The sequence below is a fragment of the Neofelis nebulosa genome, chromosome 11 (assembly GCF_028018385.1).
Source record: "Neofelis nebulosa isolate mNeoNeb1 chromosome 11, mNeoNeb1.pri, whole genome shotgun sequence".
NCBI lineage: Eukaryota > Metazoa > Chordata > Mammalia > Carnivora > Felidae > Neofelis > Neofelis nebulosa.
The window spans coordinates 31,929,520-31,947,691 of record NC_080792.1 but is presented as its reverse complement, the minus strand read 5'-3'; the positions used below and the strand labels follow the sequence as shown (position 1 = coordinate 31,947,691).

General features: G+C 34.8%; 1 protein-coding gene across 1 annotated transcript in view; it reads left to right on the top strand.

Moving 5' to 3' along the window:
* Positions 1-18,172, top strand: part of PIK3C3 (phosphatidylinositol 3-kinase catalytic subunit type 3) — a 144,386-nt gene that overhangs the window by 34,754 nt on the left and 91,460 nt on the right. The window contains exons 5-9 of the mRNA XM_058692240.1: positions 7,746-7,832; positions 10,186-10,281; positions 12,887-12,958; positions 16,372-16,476; positions 17,124-17,216. Of these exons, the coding sequence (XP_058548223.1) occupies positions 7,746-7,832; positions 10,186-10,281; positions 12,887-12,958; positions 16,372-16,476; positions 17,124-17,216 (453 nt within the window). The remainder of the gene's footprint in view (positions 1-7,745; positions 7,833-10,185; positions 10,282-12,886; positions 12,959-16,371; positions 16,477-17,123; positions 17,217-18,172) is intronic.

Sequence of the window (18,172 nt, the reverse complement as noted above, 5' to 3'; positions counted from 1 at the left end):
TAATAGAGCAGATAGAAATATATCTAGTAAAACAGATAAGGAAAGATGAACGGTGAGTTGTGATCACGAAGTCGGTATTCCCAGGGATGACTGTCAGATTTGGCATTTGTTTTCCCAACTGTTCTTAGTTCATATGCAGGGCAGCAAATTGGCCTACTTTTAGTTCTGTTCTTAGTACTTGTATTGAACACCTACTAATCGGAGACCTTGTTTCTGCCTTCTCATTACATCTGATAATACATGGTTGGTTAGTCCTCCAGGCAGTTTCTTGGGCATGTTGTTACTTGCTTCTTACAGATTTTTTTTTTTTTTATTTAAATAGACTTTAAAATCCATTGCTGTAATTTTGGAGAAGTTAGAGCTAATAATTTTGCTATTACTTCTATGGCAGTGGGTTTCTCTCTGAATTCTCTGTGTTTTCTAAGTTTCTCTGTAGAAACCTGTGTTCCTTAAAAAGTGAAAATGACACTTTCATTGATTTGTTGACCTATCTCCTTCCTAGGATGGGCACCCTAGTGAGGATTATTTCTTTACAAGCAATTTAAAACAGACTGTACTGGTTTTATCCTGCTATTTAACAGAATGCAGATTTGCTCCTTTGAAAGATCTAGGTCACTGACATTTCAGACCCAAAATGAAATATAAGTTCAAGTTCATTTTTTGTTCATTTTTTAAAAAGTTTATTTATTTTGTGAGAGAGAAAGAGAGAGAGAGAGAGAGAGAGAGGGAGAATTCCAAGTAGGCTTTGCGCTGTCAGTGCATAGCCTGATGCAGGGCACATTGCGGGGTCGATGTGGAGCTCAATGTGGAGCTCAGACTTAGGAACCGTGAGATCATGACCTGAGACAAAGTCAAGAGCTGGATGCTTAATGGACTGTGCCACCCAGACGCTCCTGTTAAAGTTCATTTTTGTTTTTTAGTTACTGTGAAAGTTCCCAGACTGGAGACAACCAGCAGCTTTGGACTGGTGAAAATCACCCAAGTTTGTCTCCATTGTTATCAGCACCTATAAGAAATGAAATGATGTAGATTATGGTGTAATTATGATAGTTGCTTATATTGTGCATAGTGCTTTACAATTTTATAAAATTTTATAAAACTTGTAGTAAAATTTTTTTCCTCTAATATTTATTTATTTATTTTTTTAAATTTTTTTTTCAACGTTTTTTATTTATTTTTGGGACAGAGAGAGACATAGCATGAACGGGGGAGGGGCAGAGAGAGAGGGAGACACAGAATCGGAAACAGGCTCCAGGCTCTGAGCCATCAGCCCAGAGCCTGACGCGGGGCTCGAACTCACGGACCGCGAGATCGTGACCTGGCTGAAGTCGGACGCTTAACCGACTGAGCCACCCAGGCGCCCCTCCTCTAATATTTAATCATTTCATCCATGTCGAGTCTTCAAAGTAAAATGCCTTTATAGTTTGAAGAACAAAAGGGGTGACTGGAGTATAGTGTGTAAGTTGTAGGAGATCATTTTGGAGAGGAAAACAGGACTTAGGAATTATGATAACTAATTCTAGACTTTGCCTATTGCTTGAAATCTAGGTTTTAAGGTACTCAGTGCCTTAAACTGAGTACTTTGTTACGTAGTAATAGGTAAATAGTGCAGATGGCTAGTAGACATTTTAATTGGCAACTTTCTAATTCTGCAGAAATTATAAAACTAATTCAAACAGAAATATCTAGAATTTCTTGCAATTTCAGAGTCTGATGCAGGAGACAAACTGGTAAGCAGTCATAGTATAAGTGGTATCTCTCTTTTGGCAGTCACTTTTGCATTCAATGGAAACAGTGATTTTTCCATGTCAGGGTACATAGTATTCCATAGTGTACATGTACCATAATTTACTTAATAGTTTAAGATGGACATTTACATTTCTTTATGTCTAAATTTTCTGTATTGCAAATAAAGATGCAAAAATGTGAATTTAGGATAATTAAACTTGTCCTCGTGCTTTGCCAAGTTTATGGTACTACCATCTTAACCATTGACATTCTTTGTTATAAGTTTGAGAATGGTCACCTTTACTATTCAAATGGGGACATTTGCAATATGCCATATAGGAAGTAATATGTATTAGTAGACATGAATTCTGGAACTAATGAAAATGACCCCAGAAAATTTATGATTTGTCTGATGATTTAGTAAGGGAAAGAAGGAGCCCCACCACATTCTCCCACATCTAAACTTAGCCTGCTATTGCTAATTCTTTCCTCAAAGGAAACTAGTGGAGAATCAACCACAATAACATAAATGTGAAATTAGTATTTAATAAGTTAAAAAAATTAGTTGAACTTAAATGTCTTACTAAGAGTGCATATTAGAGTGGGTAACAAAACCTGATGGAAGGAACATGGACTTCGGGATCATATAGACCTGGGCTTTAGCTCCTCATTCTGCCGCTCTACTGTAGTGGTTGATAATCATCTGCAAATTGGGGTCAGAACTATCTATTTTATAGTGTGGTTAGGTTATAAAAAGTGCCAAAAATTTGGTGTGTGAATAAATGTTATTTTCCTCTTCCTATGTATGTCTAGGAATATAAACTCTAATTACTGGTTTTTACCGTTACTTTGTTCATAAAAGCAAACATGTAATATGACCCTTTATATTTTCATTAATTTTAAAAACCAGTTTGGAACATGCTGCAAAGTGTGTGCGAATATAATTCTTTATAGACTATAGGAAATAATATTAACTGTCGTATTTTGCATCCATTATCTCTGAATTTTGGGAGTAGGAAAAGAAGTTAATACTTTCATTTTGTAGATATGGGTTCAAACATTACAGATTGGTAGCTATGCTTGTAGTGAGCATAGCATAATGTATAGAACTGTTGAATCACTATGTTGTACACTTGAAACTAATGTAACATTGTTTATCAAGTATACTTCATGGAAAAAATGACGAGTTAGAGGGGCGCCTCGGTGGCTCATTGGTTGGCTTAGTCGATTGAGGGTCCAACTCTTGATTTCCACCCAGGGTTTTGGAATCATGCTCCATGTCAGACTCTGTGCTGAGCATGGAACCTGCATAAGATTCTTGCTCACTCTTCCTGTTTCTCTCTCCCTACACCTCTCCTCCCCTGCTCATGCATACATGCACTCTCTTTCTCTCAAAAAAAAAAAAAAAAAAAAAAAAAGACAGTTGGAAAATGGAGTGTTAGGATTATAACCCAGGTTCGATGGCTCCTAGTTTAGTACTCGTTAGGTCATATTGCCCAGTGTTCTTTTGGTTCTCTTGTAACTAATTCTTAGTCTCTTTCCATGATGGTATCATATTTGTTGAATCTTCAACTAGAGCCAATGAAATGCTTAGTCCCTGCTTTGTATGAGGAACTGTGCTAAGCACTTATGTTGCCTTATCCATTTTAATTTAGAGATAACCTCAGGTGAAAAGAAACTTGAAAGCTAATCTGATATTTTTATATTACGATAATCCTCAAACTTTTTGTATGAAGTTACTTTTTTTTCACTCCTGAAACAGTATGACCATGTAGTCATGATAAGAATCCCTTAATTGAAGAAGATAAAGAATATTGATGGTGAAAATTTTTAGTTCCTTGAGACATAATAATTGATGGGAGTGTTTGGCTTCCTTGTAGGCATACCGTCATAACATACATAATGGGAAAGAAAATGACTGGTAGAGTACCATGTAAGGCTTTGCCACCCAGTTTTGCTTTATGCTATGAATTTGTTCAGAACGAAAGAGGGGTTTTGATACATGAATAATGCTGTGTTTAAATTATACTTTATAGGACAAAATCTTGTTCCATTTTGAGGACCTTGGAAATTGTCTTGAATACTCTGTGTATTTGATTGAAGTGTCAGTGTATTATTTAATTTCTGAAACCAAGGGTAGATTGGTATGTATATAAGACCTTCAGAGGACTCTACCAACTAACTGCAACTGTAGAAATTACTTTTTCTTTAAAAAAAATTTTTTTAAAAATGTTAATTTTTATTTTTTAAATGTTCATTTTTGACAGAAAGAGAGAGCTTGAGTGGGGAAGGGGCAGAGAGAAAGAGGGAGACAGAATCCCAAGCAGGTTCCAGGCTCTGAGCTATCAGCACAGAGCTCACTGCGGGGCTTGAACTCATCAACGGCAATATTGTGACCTGAGCCGAAGTCGGATGCTTAACTGACAGAGCCACCCAGGTGCCCCAAATGTTTATTTATTTTGGAGTTAGAGACAGCAGAGCAAAAGCCTGGGAGGAGCAGAGAGAGAGGGAGACATGGAATTTGCAGCAGGCTCCAGGCTCTGAGCTGTGAGCACAGAGCCTGACTTGGGCTTGAACCCATGAACAGTGAGATCATGACCCGAATATAGTTGGATGCTTAACCGACTGAGCCACCCAGGTTTCCCTGGAAATTATTTTCTTACTGCTAATTCTTTTTTATTATTAATTCTTTTATCACTTCCTTTCAAAATTAAAACACATGCATACCTATGCACTGAAATCTTGGAGTATTAAATTATAGGCCTCAGAGAAATACCTTACTGTGTGTAAATGATTTTTTATAGTTTTTTTAGATTGAGAGGAAGGAAATAGACAAGGTAGTTTATTTCTCATTTGAGAAGCTATTCTTAAAAAAATTTTTTTTTAACGTTTATTTATTATTGAGAGACAGACACAGAGCATGAGCAGGGGAGGGGTAGGGAGAGGGGGAGATGCAGAATCTGAAGCAGGCTACAGTCTCTGAGCTGTCAGCACAGAGCCTGATGTGGGGCTCGAACCCACAAACTGTGAGATCATGACCTGAGCCGAAGTGTGTTGTCTAACCAACTGAGTCACCCAGGTGCCCCGAGAAACTTCTTATTATAAACCTGTCTCTTTGTAATGAAAATATAAGAAATGTAGAACATGGAGATACTTTTAGGAAAGTCTTCATTATTTTTTTAACATGTTTAGATTGGAAAATTATGGACCTTTAAATAAAATGTTTGAAAATTGTCTTTCTCTAAAAATCGTAGATGATTAGTCTCTAGCCAAGTCCATCTGTTATCCTGATAGTTGTGTACGGTTTCTGTTATGTATAGGAACGTGTCAAATGTGAAGGTGACATTACTATCCATTTTTTAAAAGACTTTTGAAATATTTTATTTTTGTAGAGAAACATTAGGTTCATCATGATATTAATAGGAAGATACAGAGAGTTCCCATATACCCTCTGCCCCCATATCTGTGTAGCCTCCCCCATTATCAGTATCCTCTACCAGAGTGGTACATTTGTTTTAATTGATGAATCTGTATTGACACATCATAATCACCCAAAGTTCATAGTTTTCCACAGGGTTCACTTCTGGGGTTGTATATTCAGTGGACTTGGACAAACGTATAATGACCTTTATCCATCATTATAGTATTGTACAGAGTAGCCTCACTGCCCTAGAAGCTCTCTGTTCCACCTATTGATTCCTCTTCCTCTGCAAACCTGAAGCAACCAGTTATCTTTCTATTGTCTCCATAGTTTTACCTTTTCCAGATGTCATATAGTTGGAATCATATAGTATGCACGCTGTGTAGTTTTTTTCAGGTTGGCTTTCTCATTTAGTAATGTGCACTTCAGGTTCCTCCACATCTTTTTATGGCTTGATAGCTCTTTTCTTTTTAGTACTGAGTAATTTTACATTGTGTGAACATACCACATTTATTTATTTATGAAGGACATTTTAGTTCTTCTAAATATTAGCAATTATGAATTAAGCTGCTATAAACATCCATATGCAGACTTTTGCATGGACATATTTTCAACTCCTTTGGGTGAATACCAAGGAGTACATTTCCTGGATTTTATGGTAAGACTATGTATATTTTTTTATTTTATTAAGTTTATTTATTTGGAGAGAGAGAGAGGGAGCAGGGGTGAGGCAGAGAGAGAGGGAAAGAGAGAATCCCAAGCAAGCTTCATGCTATCAGTGCAGTGCCTAATCCAGGGCTTGAACTCATAAACCATGAGATCATCACCTGCGCCAAAATCAAGAGCCAAACCCTTAACTGAGCCACCCAAGTGCTCCAGATTATGTTTAATTTGTGAGAAGCTGCCACACTGTCTTCTAAAGTGGCTGTACTATTTTACATTCCCCGTGTAGCAACCAATTTCCAGCAGTGAATGAGACTTCCTGTTCCATTTCTGCATTTTCTTCCTGTTCCATTTCTTCTTGTTCTTTATCTGCATGTGATGTTGTAGGGTTTTACAGATTTTGGCCATTCTAATGGGTGTTTAGTGGTATCTTGTTTTTTTTTTGTTTGTTTGTTTTTCTTTCTTTCTTTTTTTTTTTTTTTAAAGAGAACGAGCACCAACAATCTCAAGCAGGCTCCATGCCCAGCACAGAGCCTGGTTTGGTGGCTCATTTTCATGACTTTGAGATCATGACGTGAGCTGAAATCAAGAGTCAGACACTCAACGGACTGAGCCACCTAGGTGCCCCAAGTGGTATCTTGTTTTAACTTGCATTTCCTTGATGACATATTGATCATTTGCCATCTATGTGTTTTCTTTGATGAGTTGTCTGTTAAGGTTCTTTGGCACATTTTTCTTGATTAAGTTGCTTATTTTCTTACTGAATTTTAGGAGTTCTTTGCATATTTTTCAAAACAGTCCTTTATCAGGTCTTTTGCAAATATTTTCTCCTAATCTGTGGCTTAGTTTCTCATTTTCTTGACAGTGTCTTTCACAGAGCAGAAGTTTTTCTAATTTTAATGAAGTCCAGCTTGTCAGTGATCTCTTTCATGGATTGTGCCTTTGTATTGCATTTAAAAAAAATCACCTCCATACCCAAGTTCATCTAGTTTTCTCCTATGTTATCTCCTAGGAATTTTATAATTTTGCATTTCGCATTTAGGTGTATAATCCATTCTAATTTAATTTTTGTGTGTAAGTTCTGTGTCTAGATGCATTTTTTTGCATGTAGATGTCCACTTGTTCCATCACCATTTGTTGAGAAGACTGTCTTTGCTCCATTATGTTGTCCCTGTTCCTTTGCCAAAGATCATATGTCTGTCTTTATGGAGTCTAGTTCTGGGTTCTGGGTTTTGCTTACATGATTTATTCATCTATTCTTTTGCCAAAACCAAACTGTCTTGATTACTGTAGCTTTATATTAATCTTGAAGTTGGGTAGTGTCAGTCCTTCAATTTTGTTCTTCTTCAGTATTATGTTGGCTATTCTTGGTCTTTTGCCACTCCATATAAACTTTAGAATCAGTTGACATCTACAAAATGTCCTGCTGTAATTTTGACTGGGATTATATTGATTCTATAGATCAAGTTGGGAGATACTGAATATCTCTCCATTTATTTAGTTCTTGGATTTTGTTCCACAGATTTTTGTAAGTTTCTTCATGTAGATCATGTTTTGTTCGATTTATACCAGTCTCATTTTTGGGGTGCTGATGTAAATGATACTGTGTTTTTAATTTCAAATTTGACTTATTATTGGTATGTAGGAAAGGGATTGACTTTCATATATTAACCTTGAATCATGCAACTTTACTATATAATTGCTTATTAGTTCCTGGAGTTTTTTTGATCTTTCTTTATTTTCTACATAGATAATCATGTCATGTGCGGATAAAGACAGTTTCATTTCTTTCTTTGAAATTCTTATGCCATTTATTTCCTTTTTAATGTCTTATTGCACTTTTTCCCACTATTATGTTGATGATCATTACCATTTTTATTCTCCTTTCTGTGAAATCTATGTTAAAATTTTCTTCATTGTATTTGTTCTGCAGCTCACCAAAGCTCATCGACAAGGACACATGGTGAAAGTAGACTGGTTGGACAGATTGACATTTAGAGAAATAGAAATGATAAATGAGGTGGGTTGTATCCCTCGTTTTTTGCATTTTGTTTTGTTACAAAATATTTTTTCCATATTTCTAACTCAAACTTTGTTTTTTTTTAACTTTATCTTATTATGAGAGAGCATGTGCATGTGTGCATGAATGGGGGAGGGGCAGAGAGAGAGGAAGATAGAATCCTAAGCATGCTCTGTGCTGCCAGCATGGAGTTCGACCTGGGGCTTGATCCCAGGAACCATGAGATGGTGACCTCAGCTTAAGTGACTGAGCCACCAGGCAGCCCTCTAAGTCAAACTTTTTGAGAAGCATTGTTTATTGACAGATAACTTACAAATGTGAGAGCATTGAGGATAACCTGTAGTTGTGAGTTCTATGGTAATAATTGGGAAATTTGAGATACCTGTTTTTCTTTAATTTTAATGTTCTCTCAAACCATGAAGTAGGTATAAGGTATCCTTAGTGTACTGAGTATTATACAAGTGAAGCCTGTGTTAAACTTGATGCTTCTCTTGGGTGTTCTCTTTCTCCATTTGGCAGCATATATTTATGTTCAATTCAGTATTGGATTCTTTCAACCCAGTGCTACCTGTTTATTTCAGTAATCTTAAGTCATTGTTAGTAATTCTCCCCAGTTAAGATACTGTGTGTATTATGTACTATGTACAGCACTCTGCACCCTTTGTAAAGTTACATGGTTCAAAGTAATTTGTTTGTTTTTTAATCTTGTTTACTGGCCCAAAATATGTTTAATTAAAAGATGGCTTCCGTGAAACTCCGAAAGTTAGAACAAAATTTTCTTTTCTTTTTTATATATTTGCACTGACACACTACATGTTTGGCCTAACATTCTGTGTCTGGGTAATAGAGAGAACAATTATTTTAATCACATTAGAAGAGAGGAATTTCAATTTTTGTGATATACCTAATTTACTGTGATTACCACAGGGCATAACTGACTTATTTTATATTCTGTGAATGTTTTTTTAGCAGGTTGAAAGAGAGAAATTTTTTTTTTTTTTTAAACGTTTTATTTATTTTTGAGACAGAGAGAGACAGAGCATGAGCAGGGGAGGGTCAGAGAGAGAGGGAGACACAGAATCCGAAACGGGCTCCAGGCTCTGAGCTGTCAGCACAGAGTCCGATGCGGGGCTCGAACTCACGGACCGTGAGATCATGACCTGAGTTGAAGTCGGCCGCTTAACCGACTGAGCCACCCAGGCGCCCCGAAAGAGAGAAATTTTTAATTTACAATGAACACTTATAAAAGTTAAATTCTACTATAGTTTATTTAAAAAAAAAAAAAAAGAGTGTTTTGTTTAACAATACTTACATTCAGTATGAATAAACTGGGCATCTTTTCTAAATTTATTCATAATACATTTTCATATTGAAACTGAAAGAAAAATTTATTTTTTGAATTTTTATAATAGTTACATTCCTAAAATAGTTAAATCAAAGTGTTTTCATTTTTCTGTTCTTCAACTTAGATACCCTTGAGTATAGAAGAAGCTGTGTCACAGCTTACTTTGTCCAGCCTTACTCACCTTCCCTTCTTTAAAAGATAGGAGAGCATTGCCATTACCATAATTAGACTATTATATGCTTCATAAAGCTGAACAATTTAAGTGACTTCTTTAAACCTTTATGATTTTATACATACAGATTTAATACCATTTTTAAAACTGGGTTAAGACTTATCACCCTTTTAGACTTCATTTTATTTTCACTTTATTATTGTCCTAGTGTTTGCTTTTTCCTTAAGAGGACACATTTATACATGCAATATTTTTTTATGTTGGAGAAAAGTAACTATTTCCCAGTATATTTAAAGTATATTGATAAAAATGTATAAATGATTGCCAGTTATCTTAAGACCATTTGTGAATTGTGAATAACTTGTAAAGGTTGTATCTGGGAAGCTCAAATAGCTTCTGTCTTTAATTATATACTTTACTTAATTTACATACTTAGACATATGGTTTAAGGATAAACAGTTATTTGCTTAAATTAGAAGTACAAAACATCTTTATTTCTGAAATAAAATAGTTTTCATGAAAATGTATATAAAATACCTTCCAAGATTTTATATAATATAATCCAAGCTAGAATAAACCAGAAATGTCATTGACTTTGAGGAGGGAGTTATAGGAGAATAGTAGACACTACTTTATAAAACAATGGTGCTATATAAAATAAAATAGCAGTACTGTATAAAACAGTGTGTTTATAATAATGCAATAAAAATTTACTACATTTTAAGTTGTACTTGATAGGTCATGTATTACTGAATTGGAAATAATGATGTATTACTGATCCTTTAAGGGGATGTTGAAGATCATTATTTTTCATAAAAATCTTTTTTTTTTTTTAGAGTGAAAAACGAAGTTCTAATTTCATGTACTTGATGGTTGAGTTTCGATGTGTCAAGTGTGATGATAAGGAATATGGTATTGTTTATTATGAAAAGGTATTTGTCTTGGAACTGTTTATAGTCTCTGAAGTAGAGGGGAGGGGGAACATTAAAAAAAATTACTGTTGTACCTGCTGAGATGAATTATTTGGTTGCAGGATAGCAGCAGACAGCTGTCAGCCGCAGCTGTTTGTGTATACACAAATCAGATCATATAGCTACAACAAGATTACAAAAACCGATCATTCATGTAATGGAGTTCTGGGTTCCAGAATTCAATAAATATGCAACAGATTAAAAACTTTTTGATTAATTGTTTTGTAAATTGACAAGTAGGACATTAAAACAATAGCTTTGTTAACAATTGATATTCATTTGAAAAATAAAAAGAATAATTTTTTAAGTGATAAGGTGTTGAAAATTAAGGGTATACTTCTTATTTGAGTAAGCATATATAATGTGTTGGAATTGTATATGTGATCCTAACATAAGTATGCTTATGAAAGCCATTCTAAATATGTATTTTTTATATATAATTAATGCAGAATTAAGAAAACTATGTTATCTGACTGAGTGATAACAAGTACGCACTTATGGATTTGTTCTGGTCTGCTCCTTATGCAGAAGAAAGTACTTGTATATTTGATATGTAGCTAGATGAAAAATATCTGTGCCTTTAATGCTTGTTGAAGGGTCTTAATTTAAGCACTATAGAAATGATTGCATGCATAGTTCAGAACTATGTAAACCAGGTATTATTGTGGAAATACTTAGGTGCTTAAATCATCGTGGGTGAGGACAGACTTTTTGATACATGGCATAATAGAATAATATTTCTTCTAGTATATAGTTATATGCAGTATATTTGTTTATTAGAGGCAGCACTTCTAAATTATATTTACGCTCTAGTGTTATTTATTAAAGCTGTCTCAGTGATTTTTGAAAATATACATCTTTTTATAACTATAAATTATTTGAAAGATCTTTTTGTAATGGAGTTTTAAGGTTTATATAGTTCATTTATGATCATTTTTTTTGGTACTTCTCAAGTTAACATATATCTTTTTCTCTTAGGCTTGTACCCCTTCTCTTTAATAAAATGTTAGGAAAAGTTAACTTGTTTCAGCTTTTTATTTTATAAATGATAGTCTTTGGTAAAAAGACATTAGGAAGGTAGACTATTTAACATTGTTTATTAATTCATTAGAAAAACTGCATTAAAAACAGTGGGAAATACAGATGAGTGAAATTATTTTGTCACTAATACACTTAATAAACTCACATTTTACATTTAATACTATATATCATATAATTTAAAGCATTATTTCCTGCCCATGTGGAGTTTATATTGCAAAAACATGATAATGGAAATGGTACTTTCAAACATAAGAGATGTGAAGAATCTTTTGAGAGACAGCTTTGATAATAGATGAAATAATAACAGAACAAAAATTAGAAGAATTTCAAGTATATTTGAAAAGGTTCTTGACCCCTTTCTACTGCTTCTTGAAAATTGCTCATAAATTAATGCCTGTCTACCTACCCTGTCATATTTCCACTTAGTGTAAAGATTGCTGGGCCAGTGTATTGAATCTAATGGAAATAGACTTTCTTGTCACCTGTCTTTTGTGACAGATAGCCTTAGTGAAGATTACTTGTCACAGTTGGGCTGATAAATGTGTCTTCTGGTATTGTGACTGAGAACCAGCCTGTTAAACAACGGCTGTGGGAATTTGTGGTTTTCTGTAAGACTCAATTATTGAACTAAAGTCAAGTCACAGTACTTCCCCTATTTCAGTCTCTCCTGGTTTTGTGCACATTATCTAACAAAGGAAATACTAGCATTTGGAAATTGACAGAAAAACTTGATCCAAGATGTACAGTTAGGAGGAAATGTATTTTGCCCTTAATTAGTTTAGCTTTTCCCACTATGTACACAGTGACATTTATTATGCTGAATTACCTCTCTTGCCTGATTTGGATAAAAATAAAAGCCAATACTCTTCAAAAATGATAAAACCAACAAAATAAGGCAGCTTTATTTCTTAAGAATTGATGGATTGATTCTTTTTATTCAAGTTTGCATTGCATTGAGGAGGTGTCCCTCTAAGAAGCAATGCTGCTGAGTCTCTGTGTATAAAGTTCAGCAACATTAACTCCAGACCTAAAATTTGACTTCTTTGAATGGAACTTTATTGTGATAATTTGAAAAGTTACTAACATCTACTCAGTAGTTTTTGCAAATAATGCAACACATCCCTTGTGCATTTTATTCATATTTATACTTATTATATTTTAATTATACTTTGTGGTTTCTTGTTTTAAGTTGGAAAATGAGGACATACTAATTTTGACCCATTATCATTATAAACAGTTAAAAAAACTTACAAAAACAATCTACTAATTTCTATATCTAATATATCTAAAAACTGTAACAACTTTTTGTTAGATTTTATTTTTCCCAAAGTATTTCCTCAGCAACAACAGGTAAAAAATGGATATGTATTTTAAAATACAGTTGAAAGAAGATACTTTTTTTTAAAAGGGAGGAATGATGTTCATTAAATAGAATTAAAATACATAGGATGTGCATTATCATGTATTGTTTTTTACTATTTGGTTAAATTTTATCTGTTTTTTAACTTACTACACTGTAACCCAGGATGGTGATGAGTCATCTCCAATTTTAACAAGCTTTGAGATAGTGAAGGTTCCTGATCCTCAGATGTCTATGGTGAGTTATTGCCAAATTTCTTATGAAAGTGTGTTTCTCCACAGTGATTATGACTTGGATCCACACATACACTTTCTTTTAAAAAAGTATGTAACTAACTCAGACACCTAAAAGTAATTCATAAGTCCATTTTAGCTATCTGGAGTCAAGTTCAGTGAAATTTTACAGTATCAACACCTAAAAATAAGGTCAGGAGACTATAGTATTGGGGAACCATTTTATTTGATTATTGGAAGAGTTAGGGAATGTAGTCTTTAGAACTTAGGGAACAGGTATTTGAAAGGTTGTCGTCATGTGGAAGGGGAGTTTGTTTATACTGGAATGAAACTGTAGGCTCAATGGACAATTATAGGGAGACTGATTTTGTTGGAAAATATGGAAGATTGTTGTAGCTACAAGAACTTTTTTATTTGGATCATGGTGACTTGGATGATTTTGAGAGATACCTACATATGGAAGTTTGAGATGATAGCACTTTCAGTGATAGGAAACAGGAAGAATTCTTACTTTGTACCAGAGGATTAATTAGATGACTTTAAATTTAGAAAGTTTCAGGCAAAAAATACTTTTAGTAGCATAATGGATACCATGATATTCACACTTAAAACTCCTTTACATCACTCTGAACCATCTTATTGTTATTTTTTTTACCTTTCTAATTGGATTAGTTACCTTCCTAATCAGACCAAAGTGGATTTAAAAGTGGCATATTAGAAGATAAAAACATGATGATAGAGGTAAATACACATCATTAAAGCAGGAAGTAATAACTGATGGCCCAACACCAAAGGAAGAGATGGCAGAAAAAAAGCATAAAAATTAGGGAAAAAAAGGTCACTTGCAAATCTTTTAGAAACAAACATCCTGAATTCCTTCACAGTCCCTATGCATAGTATCATAAGTTCGAGTTAATATGTCTAAAATTGAAACTGAATTTTCATTATAAGATGATATTATATTTTTTATTCTGGATATTTGAAACACATGAATGGACATATTTTATGTTTACCTTCAAAGTGGCCAACAGTAAAAAAGATTTTTGGGGGCACCTGGGTGGCTCAGTCCACTGGGCACCCTGTGTCGGGCTCTGTGCTGACAGCTCAGAGCCTGGAGCCTGCTTCAGATTCTGTGTCTCCTCCTCTCTGCCCCTCCCCTGCTCATGCTGTCTCCCCCTCTCTCTCAATAGTAAATAAACATTTAAAAAAAATGTAAGAAAAAAAAAGTTTTTTATACCAGGACCTTAGTTAGCACTGTTACTCCTACCAAAAAGTCCAGTAAATGAGATGTTTGTATTTTTAGTGTATTCTTTTCTAAAGAAGATACTTATCAAGAGTTAATAGCTTTAGGGTGCCTGGGTGGCTAAGTTGAGTGTCCAAAATCGGCCCAGCATCACAATCTTGTGGTTCCTGGGTTCTAGCTCCATATCTGGCTTGCTGCTGTCAGCATGGAGCCTGCTTTGGATCTCCTGTCTAGCTTCTCTCTCTGCCCCTCTCCTGCTTGCACTCTCTCTCAAAAATAAATAAAGCTTAAAAAAAAGAAAGAATTATAGCTTTAACATTATGGATACTGTAATTAAAACAAAACAAAACAGGGGCACCTGGGTGACTCAGTCGTTTAAGCGTCTGACTTTGGCTCAGGTCATGATCTTACTGGTGAGTTCCAGCCCCACATCAGGCACTGTGCTGACAGATGAGAGCCTGGAGGTTGCTTCACATTCTGTCTCCCTCTCTCTCTGCCTCTCTCTGGCTTGAGCTCTGTCTTTCTCTCTCTCTCAAAAATAAATAAATATTTAAAAAAATTTAAAAACAATTAAAAAAAGTTTTAAATGCAAGTGGGCAAACACTAAAAAGATAGAAAGAAATCCAAAACTAAAACTACTCTCCTTATCCCCTGTGCTCAAAAATTTAGTTCAGTTTGTAGTCATGATTATTTACCAAATAGAGGACTATATTTTAACAACAACAACAACAACAAAACCCCAGCTATTATACTACTGAATCAGAGAATAAAGCACTATAAAACTTCTGTAATTATAAGCACATGCACTAGCACGTGTGCATACACAGATAGACACAGATAGACTGATAGAACAGCAGAAAAAGCCCAGAAATAGATCCAAGTGCATATGCAAATTAGTATATGATACTTAGTGGCATTTCATTACTGGAACATAGTCGTGGGGAACTGGTTAGCCATTTATAGAAAGATAAAATCAGACCCATACCTCACATCATACATTTCGAAAAAGATTAAGTCAGATCACATCATACATAGAGAAAAATTCCAAATAGATCAGGGATTTAAGTATTAAAATGAAACCTTACTAGTACTTTACTGTCAGTGTAGGGAAAGCTTTGTAATCATGTTATGACTCAAAATCTAGAGACTGTAAAAGAAATGATTGATAAATGTGACTACGTTAAAACAATCATATGGCAAAACACTGTAACAAAGTCAAAAGACAAGTGACAAACTGGAAGAAACTCTTTTTGACCTACATCACAGACAAAGGGATGAGTATCTAATGTATTGAGGATTCTTAAAAACTGAAGTAATAAAGGACCAGAAAGCCAATTGGAAATTAGGAAAAAGATATGAACAGATAATCCACACATGCAAAATAAAAATAAAATAAAAAAATTCCTTAAGCAAAGACAGTATGTTCAAAACTAATGGCTTTGGCTATAGTTAAAATAGTCCATACCAAGTATACATATGTATGTTCAAGCATTATGGTCACCATCCCTTCCATCAGTCACTGCTGGCAGATGTCCCAGGGTCATTAGTAGCTCATAGGAAGAGGGAATGCTTTAGTCTGGGTTGTCAGGGAAGATTTTAGAGTAAAGGTGATACCCGAGTGGGTATGAAAGCCTTGAATATATGAAGAACAAGGGGGTATAATGAGATATTTTAAGAAGCTGGAACGGTATGTGCATATTATGGCACTAGTGAAGCATAAGGCATATTTAGTTTCCCTATCTCAATATGGTGATATTTATTTTTTTATTTATTTAAAAAAAAATTTTTTTTTAAACGTTTATTTATTTTTGAGACAGAGAGAGACAGAGCATGAACAGTGGAGGGTCAGAGAGAGGGAGACACAGAATCCGAAACAGGCTCCAGGCTCTGAGCTGTCAGCACAGAGCCCGACGCGGGGCTCGAACTCATGGACCGCGAGATCATGACCTGAGCCGAAGTCGGACGCTTAACTGACTGAGCCACCCAGGCGCCCCAATATGGTGATATTTAAAAGAAACATACACAGGGGATGAAAGTTGTAACAAGAATAAAATGTTAATTATTTTAAAATGGTTTTAAGTAAGCAACTACTTACTTTTATATTTCTAATTGGCTATTGAAACTTCCTTTTGATGAAGTTTACATTATTGATTAATTTTATAAATAATTTATAGGAGAATTTAGTTGAGAGCAAACATCACAAGCTTGCCCGGAGTTTAAGAAGTGGACCTTCTGACCATGATCTCAAACCTAACGCTGCCACAAGAGATCAACTAAATGTAAGAGAATTTATGGACTAATAATATAAAAATAATGAAATGTGTAATTTAGTTGCAATTGATGTGATAACCACTTCATTTGAAAGTGATTCAGGTGCATGTGTTTTCCAGAGTAATGAAATCTGCGTAATTTCAACAATTTTGCATTTTCTGTATGTTTTTTGAAATCAGTTTTGGGGCTTAGTATATACTTTCTTGATACAGCGGTCTGGCCACCATATAGAAACTGGCCCCAAGGTACATTGCCTGAGGGAAAGCCTTGGTGTGCAGATATGCATTGTTGTGTGCTTTGACTTGACAGGGAAAGTGTTCATTATTTATTTCCTTTTTCCTTTTGGAAAGAAAGGGGGATTTTGTTATTTTGATATGGTGTATTTTTGGTTGAATTAAATGAGCTCTGTAGTTACAGATTTCTATATGGAGTGTGACTTATTACATCGTTTTTTTCTGTCCCTGCACTCTAATAATATCCTTTTTTGGACTGAGAAGTACAGCAAATTTAAGCCTTACTCTGCTTCATGTACATTTCTCTACTTCTGTAATATTCTATTATAGAAATATTTAAATAAATGAAAAATTTTAAATGAAATGGAAATACATAGGAAGAATATATTTAACCAACGTAGTTCTTTTTTTCTTTATTGTAGATTATTGTGAGTTATCCACCAACCAAGCAACTTACATATGAAGAACAAGATCTTGTTTGGAAGTTTAGATATTATCTCACTAATCAAGAAAAAGTGAGTATCTTGAATATTTTCGTATATCAGATTTATTTGCAAAATTTGTTACTAATGAACAGGAGAGGTAAAACTGCCATGGAAATAAAATGTTATTGTCAAAATAAAAACATGCTATAGAGCAATATATATGATATTTCATTTTTTAAATATTACAAAGGGCATATACACAAAGATACATGTACCAGTTTGTTGCTGCATAGATTATGTATAGGTGCATAGTTTGAATGGGTTAAATCAGAGAGACTTGGGTTCACTTTTGGTACCACTACTTATTCTTACTAGGTAAGGTGAGGAGAATTGCTTTGGAAGCTTGGTTTCCTCATTTTTCTGGTGATGACAATCCTTGGTAGGTGAGGTAATACTGGTGAATAACCTGGCCAAGTACCTGGCACATAGTAGATGCAGAGTAAATGTTTCACCTCTATCTTCATGGTTCTCACCTCTTTGAACTTGGATGACTACCAAACTATTTATGTTATTAAAAGGAATATAGAACTTTGGAGGAGATGTGGCTGGAGAGGGAGTATGAGAAATGTAATTTGAAATGCATAAGTTGAGTCATAGAGTGGGATCCATCTTGGCATGCGGAATAGAGGCAAGGTCAGAACTAGACATTTGCTTTTCTTTTTTTTTTTTTTTTAAAATTTTTTTTTCAACGTTTTTTATTATTTATTTTTGGGACAGAGAGAGACATAGCATGAACGGGGGAGGGGCAGAGAGAGAGGGAGACACAGAATCGGAAACAGGCTCCAGGCTCCGAGCCATCAGCCCAGAGCCTGACGCGGGGCTCGAACTCACGGACCGCGAGATCGTGACCTGGCTGAAGTCGGACGCTTAACCGACTGCGCCACCCAGGCGCCCCTACATTTGCTTTTCTTAATGAAACCATGGAGTTACTAAGTTTCTGGAGAGAATTAGGATAAAGTAGTCAGCACTAGATTACAGTCTAGGGA